Raw genomic sequence first — 26,036 nt, 5'->3', positions numbered from 1 at the left:
TTCTGAATTGGTCACAAGGACAGACCTTTGACAACCTACTCACACTTTGCAAAAATGTGCCTTTACTCGTTGACGACATGGTCTCTTTCTCAAATTAGTCATTGAGCTTATTAACTGTTGTGTCTGAGAACAAGATTATTAATGGTGCTCATATTCCATATAAATAAATGAGTACATTCACTTTTATTAATAATAAATACGGCAAGTCGCCCTGCTCCAAACTAAATGTGCCGTATCTTGTATTGCTTTCTTTCTCTTTGGAAGAATTTCGTTTGCTGCAAGTTTCAAGTCATGCCCAATGACTGATTTATTGTTTTCTTCACAGGAGGAGGGGGAAGCATTAGGTACCTGGTACCCAGCAAAAGCCCGATAAGCGGAGTTATCAGTGGAATTCCTCACTGTGACAAAGGGCTGGATGAGGGGTTCCTTGCTGGTACAACCAGGTCACAAGCCTAAGAAGGCTTGACGGGTGTGGCTGGCTCCCTCCCCAGGCCCCTGCTCTGTTCCTGATCTGGGCTTTGCTGCCCTGGGCCCGGCTGCTTCTCCTGGCTCTCCGCAGGACCTCCAGGCTGCAGGAATTTGGACCGGGTGGTAGAGACATCGCCGGCAGAGACGGCGATCGCCAGCTTCCTCTCTGCGCTGTCTTGTGATTCAAAGCAGATTCTGCTCCACTTTTTTAAAAGGGGGGCACATTACTGCTGGAGACCCACAAGAACAGGAGCGAGCAAGGAAACGTGCCACAGTCAGATACGACAGCCTGTGAGTGAGAAGCCCATCCGAGGTGAGCCGTCGGGGATTTGGTTGTGGGAGCCCAGGGGCGTCAAGGTCTGATTGCGAGAGGTTACAGGAGCTGCCAGAGCACTGGGACTTGAGGCTTTCACAAATGGCCCTGGCCTGGGACCTGCTAACCCCAAGCACACACACAGACACACACACACACACACACACACACACCATGTATCAGATCATCCAAGCACTGCATTTGTGTTCAGCTGCAGGGAGGAAGGGTTGGAAAAAGAGGATGCTTTGCTTTTCCGTCTTAGGTCTGTATCCAAAAATAAGCACCGTCAAGCCCAGTGGCCTTGCTTACAAACTCTTTAGGAAGTGACTTTGGACTAGGCCTCTCTCACATCAATCTGGTGTGATACCACAGTCCGACCACTTAGCAAAAATTGCCACTGGCTGCGTGTGTGGCATAGTCACTGCAGACACGTTTTATTTTGCCTTTCTCTTCTTGCCTTCCTTTTTAGCTAATGCTCTCTTCCTTGGAAGGGTACATTTCTGTGGTAGGAGCTGTCTTTGTGAAGAGGCCCTTTTTCATGAGAATAATTCACATCACAAGAAGTCTGATATCCTAGGTACGATCAGCTCGTATCAATATTTTAATGCACATAGGTGTTCTCAATATCTTATCTACCACTCATGCAAGACCGGGACTCAAGTCGCAGCCCTGTTTCTTTCCCCATGTGAAGGAGTCACTGGGCCTCTCAATCATCATCTCTGTAGCTGAAAGATAATAACAGTGACCCAGTGATATTGTTGGAATGATTAACGGACAACGTATGAAATTCTTTTTAACATGGTAGATAATTATTTTTTATTATTATTATTCCTGATAGACATGGCACAGCTATAAGCTAGCTAAATACTAAGAAAGATGAGTAGGATTACTTCTTACATTTTTCCCCCCCAACATAATGGTTTACTTCTGATCTGACCAGGGCCTTGCCAAAGTCACACATCTAATAAGTGACAGACGCCAGTCCTCCAGCCCACAGTTTGGCTTTCAAAAGGATCACAGTGAGTATTTCGAATGCTGACACAGGAAACAGCAATGTGGCCTGGGCAGGTGGGACTGGGAGTGGGTAACCAAGACAGCTCAGCCCTGTCCAGCCCCTGAAAACAGAGCCGGGCATCCTGGGCATCTCAGTCCTCCGGGGGATGCAACCCTCTCACACCGGGCACCGGCATCCCACCTCACCTGCATCCCTCCCCTCTGAACTGCAGGAACATGCCAGCCTCCATGCCGCCCCTCCTGGTCACCCTCTTCCTCTTTCATTGCTGCTTCCTCCGAGGAGACGGCCACCTCCGGGAAGGCCTGACATTGCTGAAGACTGAGTTTGCACTTCGCCTCTACCAGAGCGTGGCAGCAGGTAGAAATGGGACGAACTTTGTCATCTCTCCTGCTGGCGTGTCTCTCCCCCTGGAGATCCTGCAGTTTGGAGCTGAAGGGAGCACTGGCCGGCAGCTGGCAGATGTCCTGGGGTACACCGTGCAAGGTAAGGGCCTGCTCACACTCACACTCACACTCGCACTTGAACTCACTTTCCTGCTCAGGCTCCCTGGGAGGTGGGGAGCTCCCAGTAGCATGCACAGGGAAGGGTGACCACCTGGTAGGGCTGCCACAGAAGGCATTCAGACTTCGGAATGGTGGTTACCCTTGATTTGTAAGGTTCCCTTCTAACCTCACGGGTTCCCTGGCAATGTTTCAGTTTCAGGCTGGAGTGCGATGGTGTGATCATAGCTCACTGCAGCTTCAAACTCCTGGGCTCAGGCGATCCTCCCGCCTCAGCCTCTCAAAGTGCTGGGACTATAGGCACACAACACCACACCTGGCTAACTTTTTTATTTCTTAAAGAGACAGGGTCTTGCTTTGTTGCTCAGGCTGATCTCGAATGCCTGGCCTCAACTATCCTCCTGCCTCGGCCTCCCAGAGTGCTGGGATTACAAGTGTGAGCCACTACGCCCAGCCTCACACACCCTTTTATAATAGTGCTTCCTAGCTGCCAGGCGGTAGTTGAAGCACCTGCCAAACATGAATTGAATTAATTGTCACAACTACCCTATTGGGGCTGCTAATTTTATTATCATCCCTATTTTGAGATAAGCCAACAGGCTTGCAGAGTTCAGGCAACTTGCTCGGGGTTCCACAGTCCGTGAATGCCAGGGCCAGGGCTCAGCCCAGGCTGCCTGGCTCCAGAGCCCATGCTTTTGACCAACCTGCTTTTGTAAATCTGTGACTTCTAGCTACTGCCAGATCTGCCAGCTTACTTCTATGGATTATGTATTTTACAACAGCTCTGCCAGCAGCAGCCAGAGTCTCTCGAATGCCAGGGGAAGCACACGGGGCATCAGCTCAATGCCTGGCTGTAGTACCAACCTACCAGCTCCAGGCTGAGACAGACACTCACACATGTAATTTTTACCTTTGTAGACAAGAATCTATGAACCCAGAAAATTCAGCAAAAAAGGAGGCTATGAGCTCCACGGCCCCATGTTCATTCCAAGAATGAAGCTGTCCCGAGCAGGGTCTTCCCACCCTGTGGGCAGGCAGGGCAGTGAAGCCCCACTACCTACAACTGGGTGACACTGAGCGAGGTTCCTGATTTGTCTGGGCCTCTGCCCCACATCTATTAAATGGGACAACAACAGCACTGAATTCTCAGGGCTGTAGAAAGCACTGGAGAGCACTGAGTGCAATGTCTGTGAATGCAGTCAATTTCAGTACTGTTCATTCTGGCAATGCACACTCTGGAGGGTCTAGGAAAGCTCTTCCCGTGTGCAAATGGGCATGGCCAAGCTAGGCTCAGATGAAAGATTTCACACAAAAATTTACTTCAAGCCAGTTTACTCTGCTGTTTTAATGTTTCCAGCTGAAAGAATGCTGGTCCCCCTGGTGCAGAGAGAGTGGCAAGATAGAGAGGGGAGCTCTGTGACCATTCCTAAGGTCATGCTACACTATGAACCAGGAAAATATGTCAATTCTCTTCTGCAGACAGTCAACATTCTACAAGAATGTGATCCTAGAAATACATATGACCTTCCTCAATAGAGTAAAACCTGATTATGTTTTTCATTCATTTCTTTTCTCACTACAATAAGAAATACAAGCATTTAAGTTAGGTTGTACTTTGGGAGATCTATATTCTGAGTTAGTTTTTTGCAGTTGTGGATTTTAGGGGCCAGCTGAACCAGTTTTGGCAGTAGAACATTTGTGGACAAGTGACATGTGCCTGATACTGTGGTCTGCAGCCTGGTGGCTGGGGGCCCTGGCTGGGGTGCATTCTGCGTTCCCCTGCCCCTGCCAGAGGACATTAGTGAGGTAACGCGGGGGTCTGCTGCTGCCTCCTGGCTTGGCCTCTGCAACATGAAGGGTGTCAGAGTGGACAGATTCCGAAGCAAGTGACAGATTCATCCCAATGAGAGCGGGCTGGGGCCAGAAGGCACAGGAAGAGGTATCCAGCATTGTGTCTCACAGGGAGGGTTTATGGGCAGCCGCAGGGCTGAGCCTAAGAGGGAGGAGAGGTGAGGAGGAGGAGGGAAGGCCGAATTCCAGAGACAGCCTGCACGGCAAGAGGATGTCACTTCTGGAAACACCCAGCTTGCATGTGTCAGGGGTGGGAGGCTTGGAGTACTCAACTGTGTCCAGACTCGCCAGTGGTCAGGAGGCCTTGTTCCAGCTACGGGATGCCGGTGGGAGGATGGAGGGTCTAGCTTGTGAATAACAGCTGAAAACAAAATCCACGATTGATTATGGAGAGAAGGAAGCCAGCTCCTGTATAAATAGAGAGTAAATAAATAGAAGTCCCGCTGCCACCCAAGAAGGTGGAAGCTGTCGCCTCTCTCAAATGCTTATTATTTCCTCAAATTCTTGCAGTTCCTCACTGACATTAATGATGAGAGCTATCTGCTGGGTCTTAGGGAGCCAGGGATGGGAGGAGTTCTCACCTTTCCTCTGCATTTCTCAAACTGAAAACACAGTTCTGAAAGAGGCTGCATCCAAATGTCACTCGGGCTCATGACATGCAGTTGTGGGGATGGATTTAAGGCCCCTGTATAAAATATATTGACAGTGCAACATCCCGGCCACAGCCCATCATTGTCACTTACGACATTGCACATAAATCTCTTGACTTCATATTTGAAACCCCGTCACCATGCACATTGGACCTGCTGTTTTCCCAGCCCTAGAATCTTTACCCTAGAACTCGTCAGTGTTCCTGAATGAGGAAGTTAGCAAAGAATAGTCTCTAGTCATGTACAGGGTGTAGACTGGGTTTTTCTTTTCCTTTTTCTTTTGAGACAGAGTCTCACTCTGTTGCCCAGGCTAGAGTGCTGTGGCGTCAGCCTAGCTCACAGCAACCTCAAACTCCTGGGCTCAAGCGATCCTCCTGCCTCAGCCTCCCGAGTAGCTGGGACTACAGGCATGCGCCACTGTGCCCAGCTAATTTTTTCTATATATTTTTAGTTGTCCCGCTAATTTCTTTCTATTTTTAGTAGAGGTGGGATCTCGCTCTTGCTCAGGCTGGTCTCAGAACTCCTGAGCTCTAACGATCTACCTGCCTCGGCCTCCCAGAGTGCTAGGATTACAGGCATGAGCCACCACACCCGGCCTGGACTGTGATTTTCTGTTTGACTCCATCACAGCCTCATTTCTTTCAGATCTGGCATGGTTTCTTCCTGAGTTTTAGTCTGTGGATCCAGTCTGAATCCTGAGCAGATTAGCTATGACATTCCAGACTAAATGTGGTGGATGAACCTTGTGAAGCAAGAGTGGAGCTGCTGGGGTCCCTTTGCAATGCAATGAGCCGCCTTCTTACTCCCACCATCGTCAGCTTACCCCAATTCCTTTCTCACAGACCAAAAGGTAAAAGACTTCTTGCACACTGTGTATGCCACACTACCCAACTGCAGCCAGGGTGCCGAGATGGAGCTGGTCTGCAGCCTTTTTGTGCAAGTGGGAACGCCGCTGTCCCCCTGCTTTGTGGAGCAGGTCTCTTGGTGGGCCAACAGCAGCCTGGAGCCAGCCAACCTCAGCGAGCCCAACAGCACCGCCATCCCCGCCAACGCAGGGGCCTCCAGACAGACTGCAGGTAAAAGACAACCATCCACCTCCATGAGGCTAAGGTCAGAGGGCTGCAGAGGCAGAGTATCACCTGTCACATGTCAGAAGCCACAGGTGCTCGATAGCAGTGGCGGTTTGTTCTGCTGGGAGACTCCACCCTTGAGTGACATGTTCTGTGAAGCAGCCACAGCTGATCTGTGGCTCCCTTGTGCCTCTCCTCCCACCATGACCCTCCCACACACACGTATACACGAGCACGCGCACACACACACACACACACACACGAGCACACAGACACTCAGAGGTGGCTCCCCGAGCCTCCCGTCTCCAGGTGGACCGCGCAGGCTTTGTCCATGCAACTGTCCCCCCAGGTGACTTCCCACTGAGCTCTGCTCTCACCTGCGATGAACCCCTGGCAACGGCAAAATGCAGCGGGAGCCAAAAAAGCGGCTCCTCGGGAATTTAGGCCAAGGAAATAATTCAAGAGAAGAAAAAGTCATATGCAATGAGATGTTTAGCCCAGTGTTATTGAAGAAAAAGACTCATTATACAAACAGCCTAACTGTCCAGCAATTAGGGATGACTCAGGGATGCACAGCACCCGCATATTATGCGGTTGTGATTATTATCAAAGATGATGAAAATCGTTAATATTTACTGTGTTTAATTAATTTATTTAGCACTGCTCCAAGTTTATTATCTCAGTTCACCTTCACACTAATCCTAGGAGGTAGATACTAGTACTGTGCCCATTTTACAAATGGAGAAACTGAGGCACAGAGGGTTCAGCCTCCTGCCCAGGGTCCACAAAGCCAGGATTCTGCCCAGGTGGTCTGGCTCCAGCGTCCTTGATAATTACAAAAGCTACAAAGATATGGAGAATATTCAAGACCCAATGTGTTTAAAAAACAGAACAGAAAGTGATATGTATAGTATGATTGAACTGAAAATGATAAGCGTGGATAGGAGTGCAGAGTTAAGACCCTGAAATTAAGATTTTTTAAATAAGGTTCTCTTTCTTTCTCTGTTTTACCATATCTTTTTTATTTATTTATTTATTTATTTTTATTTTTTAGTTGTCCAGCTAATTTCTTTCTATTTTTTTAGTAGAGATGGGGGGTCTCACTCTTGCTGAGGCTGGTCTCGAACTCCTGACCTCGAGCTATCCAACCGCCTTGGCCTCCTAGAGTGCTAGGATTACAGGCGTGAGCCACTGTGCCCGGCCTACCATATCTTTTTAATTTTTTTTAAATGTTTAATTTCCTGTGTCAGCTTCTGGTGCCACTCAGAGCACAATGGGGAGCCAGGCTGCTGGGTTCAAACCCCGGGTTTCTATCTGGGGTAACTGGGTGGATGGTGGCTTCACTCCTCAGGAGTATGTGACCTTGGCCGACCTCTCTGAGCCTCAGTTCCCTCATCTGTGAAATGGGGAATAACAATAGAACTGCTGGGAGGAGGTGGTGGGGATTTGTTAAAGCATGTAGAGCAGAGCCTAGCACAAGGTATGTGCTTATTAAACACATAAAGGGCTGGGACATAAACTGTCCCTTTACGAGTGGATGGTCTGCTCCTCTTCCTGGTTATGCATGAAATTTTAACTGCAGCCCTCCAAACGCCATGCCCTGAACGTTGTGTAGCTAAAGGCTTAGCAAGAGATGCAGCTCAGCGGTAGGGCAGTGGGCAGGCTGGGGTGACACTCTGGCACCTTCCCCTCACAGCACCTGGTGGCTCCAGGGGTCTGCCTGGGGAGGGAATGTCTAATGATTCCTGGGAAATGGCCCCAGACAGAATCAGAGGAGCACCCAATCTGTTCAGGAAAGAATAAAAAGCGTGATCTTCAGCAGCAGCTGGTTATAAACACGTATCAATTCACATTAATAGACAGTAGTAAGCAGGCTACAAACCCGACTGCAGAGATACCTCCCTGCCCCCTAGAGTAAGTGTGCAGTGTCAGGGACCCAGTCTGACTTCTGAGTTCTCACTTTCCATTCTTCCCCTTATGCCCCCTCCAGCAGAGAGTTGGGGGCAGCTCCTGTGGCTTTTGGTGCCCAGTAGCTGTTTAAAAATTAAACATATTTTTAAAAAAATTGCAAAGACATGGTAAAACAAAGAAAGAGAAACCACCTTATCAAAAAAGACGTTAATTTTTGCATTTTAACTCTGCTGTCCATGTCCACACACACAGGGCTCAGTTCGATCTGAGTGTACATTAACCCCCTTGCTCTCCCGCTTGCAGGTGACGGCCCAGCGGGCTCACTGGGGGAGCAGGCGGGCGCAGCCTCCGCACAGCTGGCGCTTGTGAGCACCATGTCCTTCCAAGGCACTTGGCGGAAGAGGTTCTCCCCCACAGACACAAAGCTCCTGCCTTTCACCTGTGCCCACGGCCTGGTCCTCCAGGTCCCCATGATGCACCAAATGGCCGAGGTCAACTATGGTGAGCCCCTCCTCACTGGCTGGTGGAAAGGAGAGGAAGCCTGGGCAGGAGGGCAGGAGAGAGGGGAGGCCAGTCCCTGCTCGTGAAGGTCGGGATGTGTTTCCACGGGGTCCATCTGCTAGATCCAGCCTGCGGTGGGAGGAAAGAAGCGGGGTGGGGCTGGGAGACATTAGGGACGGGCTTTGGACTGTGTGCTCCCACACGACAGTGAGGACGAGGACGGGGAGGAGAAACCCACGTCCACGCTTGACATTGACTTCTGCACCTAGGAGGGGTTCACAAGAATCCAAAACCGTGTGGACCAAACGGCCTGCTCTGACAGGCACATGGCCTGGGATTGGACTGGCTGCCCTTTGAGACAGGAGTCCCCCCTTATATGTATGAGGTGTCACTTTCCAGGGTCTCAGTTACCCATAAGTGAAAATAATAAAATTCCAGAAATAAGCATTTCTTAAGTTTTATATCGCACACTGTTCTGAATAGCATGATGAAATCTCTCACTGCCCTCTTCTGTTCCAACCCCACTGGGGACGTGAACCATCGCCTTGTCCAGAGTCTCCATGCTGTCTATGATACCCACTGTCTCTTATCAGATCGAAAAAACAGTATATATAGGGTTTGGTCCACCGGGGGTCTTGGAACATGTCCCCTGAGGCAAGAGGGGACCATATATATGGTTCTCCCAAGTGCCATTGTCCCCACCATGCCCAGCCAACTGCAGGGCCTCTGACATGGGCCCTCAGATTCTAGGTCTTAGGATCAGAAAAAGTGAGCATATCACCCAACAGATTTTGGCTTCGAACTGCCTCCCGAGGGCGAGGTGCAAGCCCCGTTCTGTTGTTTCCAGCTCCGAGCGCCAGCCTCTCCTGGGGCTGGCGCTGTGCGGCTGCCCTGGCTCCTGAGAGAGCTCATCCCTGACCCGCTGAACCCCCAGGTCAGTTCCAGGATGCCGCAGGCCATCAGGTGGGGGTGCTGGAGCTGCCCTACCTGGGAAGTGTGGCGAGTCTCTTCCTGGTGCTGCCCCGTGACAAAGACATCCCCCTGGGCCACATTGAGCCACACCTCACAGCCGGCATCATCCATCTCTGGACCACCAGCCTGAGGAGAGCCAGGATGGACGTGTTCCTCCCCAGGTGAGCAGCCGCATCCCCCTGCAGGGTGCTCTGTGGCTGGCAGTGAGAAGGGCTTGTATTGAACCCGGGTGGTCTGACATTAGGATCTGTCCTCAACCACTGGGCTGACTGGTCTAATGCACCCCTAGAGGGCAGGCCAAAGGGAAGTGACCCTAGAGTTTGAGTCCATGTCAGAGTCACTGCTGACTAGCTCACGGCACAGATTGAAGTGAACTAACTTCCTGGGGCCTTCGCTGGGCCAGACTGGAGCTCCCAGGCCCCCGGATCTGGCCTCAGGCAGGGGAGGGAGCGCAGTGAGGTTCCTTTGTAGAAATGTGCCCCAAATCTTATCCCATCCTAAGAGTATACAGCTGTCGTTTTTCCAAAACCAAGATGGCTTATGTAATTGAGCAAAGACAGTTATAATTCTGATCAGAAGCCAAATTAAGACATAAACATTTGAGACTTTAAGTCTGTGCAGAAGGTTCTCATTCTTTCTAAATGGAGGTAAATCCTCCTTTAAAAAACACCAATAAGTACAAATTTCCAAAAAGTTAAATGACGGCCCTTGATTTTGCTTTTCCAAAGCAAAATCTATTAGCTTAACTCGTTACTTTTAAACAGCATTTCTCTTAGGACTGCTTTAAGTGATGAGCTTCTCTGGTACCTTTGAAATCAGAGTAAATTTATAATCCATTTGTAGACCAGCATCAAGCAAGGAATGTTGTCCAGGGCTCATTTTCAGCATGTGAATTCTTCGTGCTGCTGCCCACTCACCGCCTTGGCCCTCCTCCACCGCCCGGGGCCTTGGCAGTGCTCCCTTGAGGAGTTAAAAATAAGTCCATGCACTGGAAGGAAACATACAAAGAGAGACCCAGCGAGTTAAGGGCCAAGGTCTATAGTGGGATCTGGCATATCCCAGAGCGGAAGGTGAACTTAATTGTAAGGTAAAGTCTGTCTCTCAAAACTAAAATCCCAAATCAAAGCACAAAGACTGGCTATTTCAACATAGCAGAAGCAACCATAATCTTTCTGTTATATTTGAGAGAAGCTCAGCACGGGAAGGGAGAGGAGCTTTCGATGTCAAAAGTAGAGAGAAAATGCAGGCTGTGCAGGCATTTGTCACGGTCTCTCTGGGTTTGGGAGGCATGGCTGGGCGTCTCCGGAGCGGCTGGTGTAGGAGGAAGCCCCAGGGAAACACCCAGCTCCACTGAGAACTCTCAGAGCCCCTGACTCTGTGTCAAACCCTGGGGCCGTAATCTGACAAACAGCAGAGGGCGGGGAAAGAGCAGAAAGGCAGGGATCTTAGTAACACAACTACTAGTTAACACTTAACCTTGTTCTGATTCTTTTATTTTTTTTTTAAATCTCTCTAAGACTATCAAGCCTGCTGTCCAATAAGGATAGACATTTTCAAGAACATGAGTCTATTTCACAAGCAAAACTTACCAAGCTAAAAAAAAAAAAAAAAAAAAAAAAAAAAGCTAGCTTTAAATCCACTAGATAGAAAACAAAAAGAAGTAAAAATTGTTCTAAGGTCTAGATTTAGGTATAAACTTTGGATCATGGTAGACACAAAGTCAGCTTTTGGGCAAAAATTTACCTCTAGTTCTCTCAAATCATTCATTCATCATTTGGTATTATCTGCTCTGTAGTCAGCTTGCACTTTTCATTTATGATGTCTAGCTTCCAAAGTAACCCTTTATTTATAAAGAAATAAAATAAAATGCATAGGGACTGTTAGTCTTCCTTAGGGACATTTAGCATACTAAAGAAATAATCAAGAAAACCAAGAATTGAGCGTTAACTGTCATTTATAGCCATAATCATATAATGTCCCACCAGAAAGACTAATAATGTCAAATACATATTTAATGAATAAAATACTTGGTTTTAGGTCAACATAGTAGGAAGCAGACCATGAGCACTTTCTATGTTGCATATGACATCTGTGTGTATTTTTAACCCACCCGAGCTCCCGTAAGCAGAATGCTTTGCCCTCCCTTCAAGGAGTTGCTGTTCATCACCTTGTGTGGTTTATGCTTTTCTGAGGGAGTTTTCTTTCTTTTTTTAAAAAGTTGAGATACAATTCACATACCATAAAATTCACTTTTTAAAGTACACAATTCACAAAGTTGTGCAACCGTCACCACTTATCTAATTCCAGAATATTTTTGTCACCTCAAAAAGAAACCTCGTACCCATTAGCAGGCACTCCCCAGTCCCCTCCCCCCGCACTAATCTGCTTTCTTTATGGACATTTCATGTAAACGAAATCCTACAATATGTGGCCTTTTGAGTCTGGCTTCTTAGAATAATGCTCTCACAGTTCATAATAGCATGAATCATTACTTCAATTCTTTTTACGGCTGAATAATATTCCACTGTATGGATATACTACGGTTTGCTTACCCGTTCATCAATTTATAGCTATTTGGGTGCCAAGAAATTTTTGGGCTCATGTGCACATTTTCGTGTGCATATATATTTTCAATTATCTTGGGTGTATACCTAAGGATAGAATTACTGGGTCATGTGGTAACCCTACATTTTACATTTTGAGTAACTGCCAGACTGTTTTCCAAGTGACTGCGCCATTTTACATTCCCACCAGCAACGTGTGTGGAGTCCAATTTCTCCACATCCTTGCCAACACTTGTTATTGTCCATCTTTTTAATTATAGCCACTCTCATTCGTGTGAAGTGGTATCTCACTGTGGTTTTCATTTGCATTTCTGTAATGACTAATGATGTAAAGCATCTCTCCATGTGCTTCTTAGCTATTTATATATTCTTTTTGGAGAAATGCCTACTTCAGATCCTTTGCCTATTTCTAAATTGGTTGTCTTTTTATTGTTGAATTGTAATAGTTCTTCATTTATTATGGATACTAGTCCCTTATCATATATGATTTGTAAATATCTTCTCCTATTATGTGGATTTTCTTTTCACTTTCTTTCTTTCTTTTTTTTTTTTTTTGAGACAGAGTCTCACTCTGTTGCCCGAGCTAGAGTGCCATGGCATCAGCCTAGCTCACAGCAACCTCAAACTCCTGGGCTCAAGCAATCCTCCTGCCTCAGCCTCCTGAGTAGCTGGGACTACAGGCATGTGCCACCATGCCCAGCTAATTTTTTCTATATATATTTTTAGTTGGCCAGATAATTTCTTTCTATTTTTAGCAGAGACAGGGTCTCGCTCTTGCTCAGGCTGGTCTCGAACTCCTGACCTCGAGTGATCCACCCGCCTCGGCCTCCCAGGGTGCTAGGATTACAGGCGTGAGCCACCGCACCTGGCCTCTTTTCACTTTCTTGATGGTGTCTTTTGAAGCACAAAAGTTGTTAATTTTGATGAAGTTCAATGAATCTATTTTTTCTTTTGTTTCTTGTAGTTTTGATGTCATGTCTATGAAACCATTGCCCAACCAAGGTCACAAAGATTCATGTCTATGCTTTTTATATGCGTTTTCTAGGTTTAACTCTTATATTTAGATCTTTAATCCATTGAATTAATTATTGTATATGGTGTAAGGTAGAGGGCCAACCTCATTCTTTTGCATGTGTCTATCCATTTGTCCCAATAACATTTGTTATAAAGACTATTCTTTCCCCCATTGAATTTTCTTGGCATACTTGTCAAAATCAATTGCCCATAAATGTATGAGTTTATTTATGGACTCTCAGTTCTATTCTGTAGGCATAAATGTCTGTACTTTTGCCAGCACCACACCGTCTTGGTTACTGTAGCTTCATAGTGAGTTTAGAAATCTGAAAGTGTGAGTCCTTCAACTTTGTTCTTCTTTTTCAAGATTGTTTTAGCTATCCTGGACCCCTTGCATTTCCATATGAATTTTAGGATCAGCTTGTCAATTTCTGCCAAAAAGGCAGGAGGGATTTAAACAGGGATTGTGTTGAATCTGTAGATCAATTTGGGGAGCATTGCTTTCTAACAACATTAATTGTTTCTAGTCATGAACTCAGGATGTCTTTCCTTTTATGTAGGTCTTTGTTTCTTTCAACCATGTTTTGTAGTTTTCAATGTACAAGTCTTGCACTTCTTTTGTTAAATTTATTTCTAAGTATTTTATTCCATTTGATGCTATTGTAAATGGAATTGTTTTCCCAATTTCATTTTCAAATCGTTCATTGCTAGTGTATAGAAACACAATTGATTTTTGTATCTTGATCTTGTATGCTGCCACCTTGATTAATTCATTTATTAGCTCTAATGGATTCTTTAGGACTTTTCATATATAATAAGACCAAGTTATCTGTGAGTAGAGATGGATTTACTTCCTGGTTTCTAATCTAGATGCCTTCTCTTTCTCTTTCTCACGTTATTGCCCTGCCCACCCTTTTGTACAATGTGAAATAGACGTTCTCAGAGGGGACATCCTTGTCTTGTTCCTGAAAGTAGGGAGAAAGCTTTCAGTTTTTCACTGTAAAGTATGCTGCTAACTGTGGTTTTTTTGTAGACAACCTTCATCAAATTGGCAAAGTTTGGTATTTGGTGTTTGGTATTTGTCTGTTTTTCATCATGAAAGGGTGTTGGATTTTGTCAAATGCTTTTTCTGCACCTATTGAGATGGTCATATGGCCTTTGTCCTTTATTCTATTAATATGGTGTATTATATTAATTGATTTTCATATGTTAAACCCATCTTGCATTCCTGGGATAAACCCTACTTGGTCATGGTAGAATTAATATGGTGCTGGATTCAATTTAGTAGTATTTTGTTGAAGATTTTGCATCTATATTTACAAGGGATATTGGTCTGTAGTTTTTTTTTGTTTTTTTTTTTTTCTTTTCTTGTACTATCCTTGTCTGGTTTTCATAAACGGTGGGTTTTTTTTTTTTCCCACTCAAGCTATTTTGTGGAATTTCTTCTGCATCTGCCTTTATAGCTATACAAGACAATCACTCTAATCTTTATAGTCATACCTCACTTTTACTGCTGTTTTTAGCTTACTAAAAATAATATTATCCAGTTTTATCACCACCATAATCACCATATTTGGTTTCAAGCAGCCCTTAACTCTTTCTCAATATCATGGAGAAACAACAGTAAAATTACAGTGTAAGAGCATCGGCTGTGCTGGGATTACTCTGAGCACTTTGCAAGGATTATTTCATCTGATCTTCACAGCCCTGTGAACAAGCACAGTTGCTATGCTCGTTTCACAAATGAGTACACTGAGGCAAAAAGAGGTAAAGGAACTTGCCCCAGAAGTGAAGTAACTAGTTCCTCAGCTAAGTAAGAGGCTGAGCCAGGATTCAAACTCAGGCACTGGAGTCCCAAGTTCACACTCTTAACCACTGTTTCATCATTTTGAGGTTTCAAAAAAGATGTATGTTCAGTACTTAAGAAAATTTCATAAGAGATGGTCCAAAAAGTTTTTGAGAAATGTCAGCATCCTTGGAGAAAGCACATTTCTTTCTTGGAAACTATTCTGAAGATTCAAAAGATACCTTCATGAGAAAGTCTGATACTTTTGTTTAAAATATTGGTCACATCATCTTGTGTAGCAGTGAGACCTTTGATATTAAATGGTCTTGTTGGGTATTTTTACTCTCCTGCAAATGCTGAGTTATTTATAGAAAAAGACCGTCTAAATTCCATTTTGAACTTTTTTTATTTTCAAAGAAAAATAATAGCAGCCGCCCTTTTAAAGGATCCTTCAACAGTAAAATTTTAAATGCCTTGCCCTTGGGGAAATCTTATAAAATTGGTGTGCTGATTCTTTTTGCTCACAAGGCTTACGAGGAAAACCAAGGTTTTAAGTTGCATTTCTTCCTGCTGTGCAGCAAAGGCACACATCGCGCACAGCCAAATGTGAGAATGTACCTTACTCAATATAAACACTCTATTGAGAATTAGTCAGCAACTCCTTTTCTGCACCTACTACGTGTGAGATGCCACATGAGATGGAAAGCAGCAAAGTGTAGATCAGCAGTCCCCAACCTTTTTGGCAACCACGGAAGACAATTTTTCCATGGACAGATCGGGCAGTGGGGGGCGGGGGGACTGGGGGGGGGGGTTGGAGGCGGTGCTTGCTCACCTGTCACTCACCTCCTGCTATGGCTCAGTTCCTAAGTGTCATGGAAGACAATTTTTCCATGGGATGGGGAGGCAGAGCTCGGGCGGTGATGCATGGCCCAGTTCCTGACAGGCACCGACCGGTACCAGGCCACGGCCCAGGGGTTGGGGACCGCAGGTGTAGATGATCAGAGCACGGGTTTGATTTGAGTTGAAGTCCATCACGCACTCATTATGTCATCTTGGGCAAGGTTATTAAACTCTTTTAAGTCTCAATTTTTCCATCTGTAAAATGAGGATAATTATAACATGAAAATGAAATAAGATAATCCACATAAAGCTCTTATCATAGTGCCTCGCACAATATAAGCATTCATTAAATATTAATTATTGTTAAGAAATAAAATGAATTGGGATCGCCTCTCTTCTTAGGAAGTTTACAATATCATAATGGTAATAGGAAGCAGAATGTTCTATACATCATAAGAGTAGAACGAAGTGTTAAGGGGGCTTTGGGAACCAAAGTTCACAAAACAGCTGGGAGAAGTGGAGGCTGTAACAATTGAAAAATGGATAATAACTAAAAGACAAAGGAAATGGGAGGGACCTGGAAGGAACAGTGTGAACAAAGGGACAGGGGGAGCAAAGAGCCATGGGTGGTCAGATTAGTCGGTGGGTGGGGTTTATAGGAAGGAGCAATGGAAGATCAAGCAGGAAGTGAACCTGCTGGACGCTGATGCCCAAGCTTGGGACTTTAGGAAAGTCTGTTGAGTGAGAATTTTAAATGAAAGTTGATGGTTTGTTTTTGCGTTTCAGATTTAGGATCCAAAATCAATTCAACTTAAAAAGTATTTTAAATTCTTGGGGAGTCACTGATCTTTTTGATCCACTCAAAGCCAACTTGAAAGGAATTTCAGGTAACAACAGTTCTTCTTCCAAACTTTTTGGCATTGTGTTTGGGGGTATTTTATCATACTTTGATTAAGGGGTTCTGATTGTTTTTACAGAGTCTTTAGTGGTAAACAGAGTTAACATTGTGTAAAAGCATAAAGAAATGCTTTGCTTCATCTAAGAGTGTGTTGCTGCTGATAAGTCAAATTTGGGTTGGACTTTGTGGGGAAGGGACGTTTTTGAGACCGTTAAGCATGGTTTTGGGAGACCACCTTCACAGTGTGGTCGATGGCCACAGGACACAGCAAAGTCAGCTCCCTCTGCCCATCATGACTAGGAAGGCATCAGAGACACGGGTGCCGCTATAGCACTCTTCGTCCTAACCCCCTGCTGTCCCCCCAGCCTCACGGTCACCCTTTGTTTCTACCTCCCTCCCTCCTTCCTTATACATCAGTCCTCTTCTAACACGCTAGCTTTGAAACGCTCCCTCATCTATCCACTTTCCTTTCTTCAATTACCCATGCTCCTGTAGCCTTGCCTTAAAAGGTTCTCCCTCCCAGCACCCATATTGAATTTCTTAGTTGACATGCTACTGCCGATCAATAGGAGCTGTGTTTGCCTGTGACCTGATAGGGGACTTATATCAAATATAAAAGGGGAGTGGAATGCCAGAATCTGTGTTCCAGAATCCTCTCAGGATGCCATTGGCTAAACTACTGCCAACGCAAAGGTTCGGGTTTGTTTCTACTCTGGATAGTGAATTATCTGTGCAAAGATGACACTATAGCTGGTATTTTCATTGGCCTTGACATTTCCCTAACCTGATGAGCTCGAAAATCATTATTTTGAATGTGAGAACATCATATTGCAGAGTTTTCTAAAGCATTGCTCAGAATCTTCCTTCTTAGGCAATCACAGAAAAAAAAAAAAATGAGATTTTGATCCACAAGAGAAGTCTTGGCTCGGGCTTCAGATGTGACCAGATTGACTGATAGAGTTTCTTATCAAATAAAACACAGGAGGAAAGATCTGTTCTAGGGTGTTTAAAATGCACCAGCTCTGTACTCATTGCTTAAGCAAGCAAAGAGATGAGCACAACAATAATGCCCATGACAATGCTTGGCATCCAGTTAGATATCCAATAAATGTTGTGGGCTTGGTGGAATGACTCAACAAGAAACTTTCCCTAGTGACACCGCAGGGAAAGGAGGAATACTGGAGTGAAAAGAGCAGAGGGCAAGGAAAGAGCAAGGGATAAAGAACTTAAGTGCATTCTATCTCTGATAACGTGCACAATCCAATAATAGCATCTTCTTGTGACTCCAGAGCTCAGCCATGACATCCCTGTTGTCAATGACACTTCTACTCGTCTTTTAATCATCTTAGTTCAGAACTTTAGGGCCATTCTTGACCTTTTCTTCCACACCACTCTATTCAATTAATCACTATGGCCTACTTCATAACCCTTAAATCTCTCTTCTTTTGTGTCCTAGAAATACATCCTAAAATGCCATCAATCCTGTGTCCTCAGACAGGACTGATCTGAACCCACACTGGGCAGCTCCCCTATTGGTAAAGACTTCCAAGGTCCATAAGCTCCTCTGACAAGACCTAATAAGCAAGTGCCTTTTTTGATACCTAATCTCTTTTTTTCTAATGCAGTTCAAGTCTCCTTATATTCGTTCAAACCAGCAGAAATATAGGCTCATGGATCTGGCTTATTCAATAATTACCAGGCAGTTACCACACGCCAAGTGTGCAGCTTGCACGGATGTTTCCTACTGACAAAACATGCTAGCCTTATAACCTTCTCCCGTGAAGTTTTGTTCCTCTAAAGCAGGGGTCCACAAACCATGGCCCACCGCCTGGTTTTATAAGTTTTATTATAACACAGCTACTCCCGTGCATTTACAAATTATCTGTGGCTGCTTTCCTGCCACAATAGCAGGGCTGAGTAGTTGGGACAGAAACCACATGGCCTGCAGTGGCTAAAATACTTAATATTTGGCCCTTTATAGAAAAAGTTTGCCAACTAAAGTATTGCTCTCCAGTGCTTTTCTTTAAACATAATCAAGAGACTAATCACTTCTGTGCCTAAGTGGGCTTTTGACATTATTCTAGAAACAGGGACACCGAATGTCTCCAAGAAATGGTTTCTTCATTCCTAAAATGGGGGTAGCCATCGTCCACCTCACACCTTAATTGTAGAAACGGTTTAAACGATTCAATACATAGCACAGCATCAGCTGAGACCTCGCCAGTGGTCAGAAAATGCTGGCCTCCCTTTCCCCAGTTACGAGGGGTTACCAAGCAGTTTTGTGCTTTTGATGGAAGCCCAACCACCACAGGAACCTTTGGCTTTGAGGTTCCGAAGCCCAGAATCATTTCACTCAAGTTCTCCTTTTCCATTTAAGAGTCATTTGTCTCTTCCTTGTTGACATCAAATCCTTTTTTGCTGCCTGAAGAACTTGCTCAATTGAAAAAAAAAAAAGGGAAAAAAAAAGAACTCCATGTCATTTCAAGGCCCAACTGAACTCAGGGTGATTTCTCTCCCAGACCCCGACCCTAGTTGTTATGAAGCTTCTAAGACTACGGCCATAGGACACAGCAAACTCACCCTTCCTCCCGCATCACAACTAAGAGTGTGAAATTTCAGTTTCACTCACACTGAAGATACCAGCTAAAGATGTATCAGCGGGCTTTGATACAGATCTTCAATCTCTAATCCAAGAAATATTTCTTGTGCACAGACTTGAAACTTTGAAGAAACTATCTTGTTGTTGGCTTTTATAAGTGGGTAATTAGTTCCAATCTCTGCTCTATGTAACTATGACTTAAATGAGCAAACCACCGGGAGTGGTTCGGTTGAGTATATAAATTTACGATACCACATCAGATGTCTGGTCAGAGCTGCAATAGAAAGAGGGGAGGAGTGGGCTAGGGGAGATGGATGGAGAAAGAAACTAACCACAGCCTAGTTTCAAAGGCCATCTCAGATGCTTCTTAGCACTTTCCCTCTAGGTCCCCGGCTGAGTGCTACTTCTCTCTCTCACGTGTGTGCATACACGTGCACACATACACACACCTCACCTCCCATCTTTTAGCAACTAAGTGACAAGAAGGTGTGTTTATCTTGCATTATGAGAAGCTGAGGATCAAATGTAGGGACATTGATTTATATTTCGTAAATCTTGTGTTCACACAATGTCATGGTATGAAGACACAAACCTTTTTAGGGTATGATCAACCACACACAAAGAATCATGGTCTCCACTAACAATGAGGAAGGAGGCACTGAAACAGTGATTTGGCTGAGACTTGCAGAAGACCCACTCTATGCTATGCTCTTATGGTTTTACAGACACCAATCAACATTTTCTTACAAGTGAAATCAGGTTAAAGACCGTTAGGTAGCTTCTTTTATGGGGAAAAGAAACAAATGGACAGTGTGAGGGCTGTCCATTACTAATTCATCCAACATTTACTAAACATAAATATGTACCAAGCATTATTATGCAAGTTGGGCAAAGAAACATTTAAAATGAACAAGACATCTTTTCTGCCTTCTAGGACATAACAGTCTAAAAAGGAAGTTAAACACCTATAGAAGATGTTAATGGAAGAGCAGAGATTATGCCAGGAGAGGGTTTAGGAAGAATCTTGCCCCTTTCCTTTGGATATTGAATGTAATGTAGGAGCAAATAAGTTTATGGTGGACTACAGTTTCCCAAAGTATGGCCCCCAGGATCCTAATCTGGTAAATTTGGGGACAGACGATGGTGTTGGTGGTTCCATGGTTAAGCACTATGTATTGTAATCCTCCTGTAGAGATTCACCACAAATGCTAGCAAATTGGCAGCTCTAAGAAGTTTCCTACTAAGAACAAAAGTGCAAAAATGTTTAACTTGCATCTCCCACATTGAATTAGTCATGGAACCCCTTTTACAGAATGCCACCTATAAACAATCTTGAGAACAAATTTTTGGGAACACAGCTTATATGCCCCTCAATGTCACTATGCAGCAGCCAACACTTCAGGGAAGGAGAAAAAAACCAGGAGAACACCTTTGTGCTTGACTTCTTTTAGGCTGATTTCATTAGTTGAATAACATTTCAATAGCTACTAAACAAAAAAGTAAGTCACTAGGAATCTGTAATATACGATTAAGAGGAAAAACACAAACCCAGAGATGACTTGCAAATTCTCATTTTTATCACACATGTTGGCCTTTTGAAATGTCAGCTCTTACCAGAGATAAAATTTAAGAGCTGCTGATGCTGAGTCATGCCAGCTGTGGGTCTTGGCTTAATGGCTGTGCAAACATATAAATGTCAATTATCAGACCACTTCTGTAGTCTGATGAGAAAAACTATTGAAACTCTTCGGTTGCAGTTTCAAAAAAATGAAATAGCCCAGCCCATCTAATTGAAGACCCATTCACATCAATTGGTCCCATTTCTCACACTGTGCCGAGGTGCCTAGACTCACACAGACATGTATAACCGTATTTTTGCTGATAAGGAGTTTCACAGTGAACGTCTGCTCATTTCCTCAACATTCGTTTAAAATGTTCAGACACCATCCTAAATGGTAACAAAGCCACAGAGATGAGTAGAACCTTTTCATGACTGTCAAAGCAGCATTCTTTATCCATAACCTTCTCTTTGTAATTTTGGCACTGCATTTCGGTTTGTTCAATGAACTAGTAAGAGAGGCTAATTACTGATAGAGAATTTTTTTCTTTTCTCAAAGATCCTACAGAAAAAGACCAACTGCTAAAACAAATCAGATTCTTCACTGGTTTTAGGACAAGTGATGCCAAGTAAATGTTTCTATTGATTTTTCCCTTCCTCCGGTCCTCACCTGTCCCTTCACTGATGCTGAAAAATAACCATTCCTTACAGTGAATATAGTTTCTTCTGGTTCTAAACATTATGTCTTTCACTCTATACTGTGTCATCAAGTACCATTTCGTCTTTGGAGAGTTGTTTAACAATGGTTAATAGTTAAATTACAAACATCTGTCAATTCCTCTAAGCTGTCACTCATAGTCCTATTTGTTAAGCTTTTATCTTTGAAACTGTTAGCACACAGATAATTATACTAACCTCTCATTCACTTTGCAGATTCTAGCCCATACAGAATGCAGTCATGCAGTATTACGCTCATTTTTAATACACTGAATTGTGCCTCTTAATAAAGCCCATATAAAGGAAATCAACTCAGAAGCTTGCTGAAAATAATACCTGGGCTACAAGAATCTGTATTTTACCACCCACCTGGGCAATTTTTATGACCACTGAGGTTTTAGAAATACTGGCTGAAGAAGAGTTTTTAAGTAGATATCATTTCTGAAAATTAACCATTGAAAAGATGAGGCAGTACTCTGAATATTACTTTGGGAGAGATTACATAAATTTAACAAATTAAGGTTTTGAAAGTTGTGTAAAATATTGAACCTTAAGAATTTTCCAAGCAAATAATTTCTCCCTAGCTATATAATAAGCAGCATTGGATACTCAAGTTTTGTAAGGACATTCTTTTAAAACATACTCAAGTCCTTAGCTAAATGTATTGAGAAATGTAAATAAGCAATTCACATTTTTGTCATTTCCTGGGGTTAGGCCAAGATGGCTTTTATGTTTCTGAAGCGATCCACAATGCCAAGATTGAGGTTTTAGAGGAAGGCACCAAAGCATCTGCAACTACAGGTATGTTCATAAAGGGAAGTATCCAGTCACACCACCCGTATATACCTTTGTTAAATTTATCCAGTTGAATCTTCACACTTCTAAATCTTTCCATTTAAAACCCCAAGTTCAGCTGTGGCACGGAATTTTTTAAAAAAGGAATACTAACAGAAGGCAAAAAGTTTTTGGAAAGTAATGGGAGAAAAGAGATACCCATTTTGAAAAGGATTTGTATCATCATCCCATAAACAAGGAATAGAGTCATTCTGAAAATTAACTTTAATAAAACATTTATTCCATGGAGTATGTTCAAAATAGGAGACAGGCTTGGCTAAGTGGCATCTTCTCTTCAATCTTCCCATGTGCACCCCCATCACAACAGTAAACAAATGTCATTAGGATGCTTTGATTTCTTCAAAAATTATGGGATATAACTGACTTCGTATCCAATTTAAAGAGATTTTAAAAAATTAATTAAAAATGCAATGAGATTCTTCTTTTATCTTTCCTGCAGCTCTGTTGTTACTGAAAAGGTCTCGGATTCCCATTTTTAAAGCAGATCGGCCATTCATGTTTTTCCTGAGAGAACCCAATACAGGTACTACAGTATTTCATGACAGGATTCAGATAAGTATTTATCAGTGTCTCTCTAACAACAAGGGCTCATTTCTCCACTACAGACTAAAACAAGCATTCCTTCTAGCTGTTTCTATGGTGCTTCAGAAGCTTCCCAGTTGCTGTGTCTAGTGTGCTGAGAAAGGGGACTACTTCATAATTTCCAAGAAAACTATTATCCTCCATGCTTTTTGCCTTCTTGTTCTCTCAGCTCATTTGTAGTTAATGTAGATTTTTTAAAAATTCAGATTTCTACTTCTGGAGAGACTTAGAAAAAGTGCAAAAGTATTATAAAATAAATGATAAACATTGTCCCTTTTTTTTTTTTTTTTCAGTTGTCCCTTAGCTTTTGTTGTCATTTTGGAAATTAGGTAGGTTCTTCCAGTCACTAGAATATAACAGAGTAGTCCTCTAGTGACTCTACGATGCTAGTGAATGCATCTGGATTTCTATACTGTTCTTCTGTTGATCTTTCTCAAAAATCAAATGTTTAAGCCCCACTATACAATCTTATCTTAATCCAAAGATGGTATGGTACAGGCAAGGCCTTAGTACACCATAAGGACATGCAGATGTCCTTTAAGCTTCAACACAACATTGAAAAAGGTCTTTAAACTATTCCCCTTAATGTTCATCCTCCCCCTCTGACAATTACATATCAGCTAGGAAGGAAAAGAGATTCTCAGTAAATAGTTGTTGGCAAGTCTAAACAGTGTATTAAAGAGAAATAGGATGGAGCAAGGCTAATAAAATCAAGCAAAGGTGGATCTACTTTAACTAAACATCAGGCATTACTTTTATTTATGGAGAGAAAAAAATGTCAAAAGTTAGAATAATGAAAATTACGCATAGTTTTACACAAATTGTTAAGGAAATACTGTCAACATCATTTTATCTGAGAATCAGTTGCATACTGCTGTAACTTTTGCTAGAAATCAAAGGAACATTTTTTTTGTGACAAAAAAAGATGAAAATCATTCACTAGAAAATAATCTATTTGGGGATTATTTGGGGAGAAAAAAGTCCATCAACAGAATATATCCTCCTCATATTTCACCATGATCATCCCATATTGATTAGATGAAAATGTCACTTATCACTCAGAACAAGTAGCAAAGAGTCCTCTCTTAGGAAGGATACATGTCAAAAAAAAATGAAAGATAAAACAAGGACAGGTTCTCTTCCCTCAAGAAACAGAGAGACAGGACTAAATGAGCAGAAAGGTCATTGCCAAAAGCTGGTAGCCAATAAAGGTTGGTAACTGCATAAAAGTGATGAAAATCCTCGAGCTAGGAAAAGACACACCACTATTTCAATGGTATGAGTTTTCAGAACTGCCTTAGTAATTAGAGTGAAAATATAAGAGTAACCCAAAACCAGTTCCACAATCCATCGCAAATCGAAGCAGAGTTGTGAATTTATTTACCTTTCTGGGAAGCACTTGCCCACATCACATGGCAAAGTGGCTACCTTCTGGTGACAGTTACCGGAAGAGATTAGAATTGAATCTCAGCCTTCACTTTTCCAAACTAACAAATTTTACTGATAAGAGCAACTGACGAATCAGTCAACAAATGAGACACATAGGGGAACATTAAGTGATCTAAAAACCTCAAGATTAAACTTTCCAAGAATGTTTGTCCAGCCTAAAGTCATTCAATGATCTAAGGGGCCTAATAGACATGATATTCCATTCCCCCCTGCCACCACAGATATATTCTCTTTCCTTTTCCTGACAAGAATTCTACAATAAGTATTTCACTAATTTAACTATTTGCATTTTAAAAAACTGAGGGAGATGGGATATTACGCTTTAGTTTTGATGGTTTTCAAATCTCGTGACTAGGTCCTGAGATGAGGGTGTAAAGAGTATAGTGGCGGAGAGACAAAGGACAAAAAGAGGAGACAGAACAAACTGCTACTTCCCAACTCCTTCTAGGGTTCATTCTGGAAAATGTATTAAAAGGTCAAGGATCTAAAGGATTTTTACCTCATGAGCAACCTGTGAAATGGAAATAAGAACTTTCTGATAAGGAAAGCTGCTAAATACTGGAATAGACTCAGTCTCTTTCCTAGATACTTAAGTATGATTTTTATCTGAATGACTTCTAATCCCTCCTATTAATCTCAGAATCTAAATATATATTAATTTAAGAGCAGATAATATATTCTGGGTTTTGTGTAACTTGTTGAATTTAGCAACATGACTATAGGCAGTTACCTTAACAATTCCATTTATTAAATGATATCCTGCTTTATTGAAAGGTATCTTTGTAGAGGTAAGCAAGTTTTAAAGAATTGCATATGAAAATACCATATAACATTATGTTAAATTTTTCTTTTTCTTGACAGGGTTTGTCTTCAGTATCGGGAGAGTTTCAAATCCCCTAGACTAAATTAGCAGATCTCAAGTATGTTCTCCACTTTCATTGCTGCTTTTCTTCATAAAAAGCTGTAACTTCATTTTGTTACTCTTAAAATTTAAAAAAAAGTTCTGATAAAGTGTAAAAAGATAAGGGTATATGATTTTCAATATTATAAACCTAAAAATACTTCTATTTTATTAAGTTTCTGTTGCCCTCTCTTAATCCAAATCTATTTTAACCTTCTTTTCTACTGGCTACCCCACCCCCACCCCCTAAAAGGCACAGCAGTGATCTATGAATGGTGAGTGAGTCAGGCCATAGGATCACTTCCTCAGTAAGGATACACTAGACCATGGTGGATTGAGGGTGGAGAACGAATAGTATTGGTTTTCCTTATCCTATGTAACTCAAAGGGGATGCAAATTAAAGTCTTCTTAAATGTTTCCTTTCCATTTAGCTTCTAAATGAAATTGAGAGTTTAAGTGTGAGAACAGAACAAAACAAGGAGATCCTTTTGAACCCTCAATTTGTTGTAGACGTTTGGGGCATGGTATCAAGCTGCTAAAGGCTAGACATTTCAGAGTATACAGTGTACCCCAAACTTACCACTCCCTAACAGCTTCAATTTAGTGCCATCCACAATCTTAGTGAGAAAGGAAAAGGGATTGAAGGGAAGTAAGGAAACCAATAATGTCCAAAGTTGTCTGCTTTTTAACAGCTTTTAAAGTGTCTGCCTATCTGCCACAGACATAGTAATTCCCATTACCTAGGCAGAAATGGGAATATGTTTGCGTGGCCAACAAAAACTACAAACATATAGTAAAAAGACAATGCAGATTATGTAACATGTAATTACAGTTAGGTTTAACAAATATGAACTTCAAGTGGTGTATTTTTCCAATGCTAAAAAGCAAGGCCTTTAAAATTCCATTATTTTAGGATTTTTTTAAATGATTACTTTAAATGTGATTATTTCCTAAACCACACAAGAGTAAAATAGAGCATTTATTGATGGAATAACAAAAGTGCTTTTCTTAAATATTCTTCA

The 26,036-nt window shown here is 42.8% G+C and overlaps 1 protein-coding gene across 3 annotated transcripts; it reads left to right on the top strand.

The window, feature by feature from the left end:
* The first annotated feature begins 704 nt into the window (after positions 1-704).
* On the top strand, positions 705-25,928 carry SERPINE3 (serpin family E member 3). Of its 3 annotated transcripts, XM_069467258.1 has the most exons (12): positions 705-759; positions 1,722-1,800; positions 2,008-2,279; positions 5,640-5,873; positions 6,958-6,964; positions 7,249-7,253; positions 8,082-8,279; positions 9,214-9,412; positions 16,242-16,342; positions 21,942-22,028; positions 22,522-22,605; positions 24,975-25,928. In XM_069467258.1, exons 3-12 carry the CDS (start codon positions 2,012-2,014, stop codon positions 25,016-25,018), a joined length of 1,227 nt encoding a protein of 408 aa, XP_069323359.1. In that variant the 5' UTR covers positions 705-759; positions 1,722-1,800; positions 2,008-2,011; the 3' UTR covers positions 25,019-25,928. The 3 variants fall into 3 exon arrangements, with proteins under 3 accessions (XP_069323359.1, XP_069323357.1, XP_069323358.1); XM_069467256.1 differs by lacking the exons at positions 705-759; positions 1,722-1,800; positions 24,975-25,928 and having other exon boundaries at positions 1,965-2,279; positions 22,522-22,820; XM_069467257.1 differs by lacking the exons at positions 705-759; positions 1,722-1,800; positions 6,958-6,964; positions 7,249-7,253 and adding an exon at positions 6,150-6,161 and having other exon boundaries at positions 2,024-2,279; positions 24,975-25,018.
* Positions 25,929-26,036: the final 108 nt, after the last annotated feature.

The sequence above is a fragment of the Eulemur rufifrons genome, chromosome 4, assembly GCF_041146395.1.
Source record: "Eulemur rufifrons isolate Redbay chromosome 4, OSU_ERuf_1, whole genome shotgun sequence".
NCBI lineage: Eukaryota > Metazoa > Chordata > Mammalia > Primates > Lemuridae > Eulemur > Eulemur rufifrons.
The sequence above is the reverse complement of the archived record's forward strand: the minus strand, read 5'-3'. Positions and strand labels throughout refer to the sequence as shown.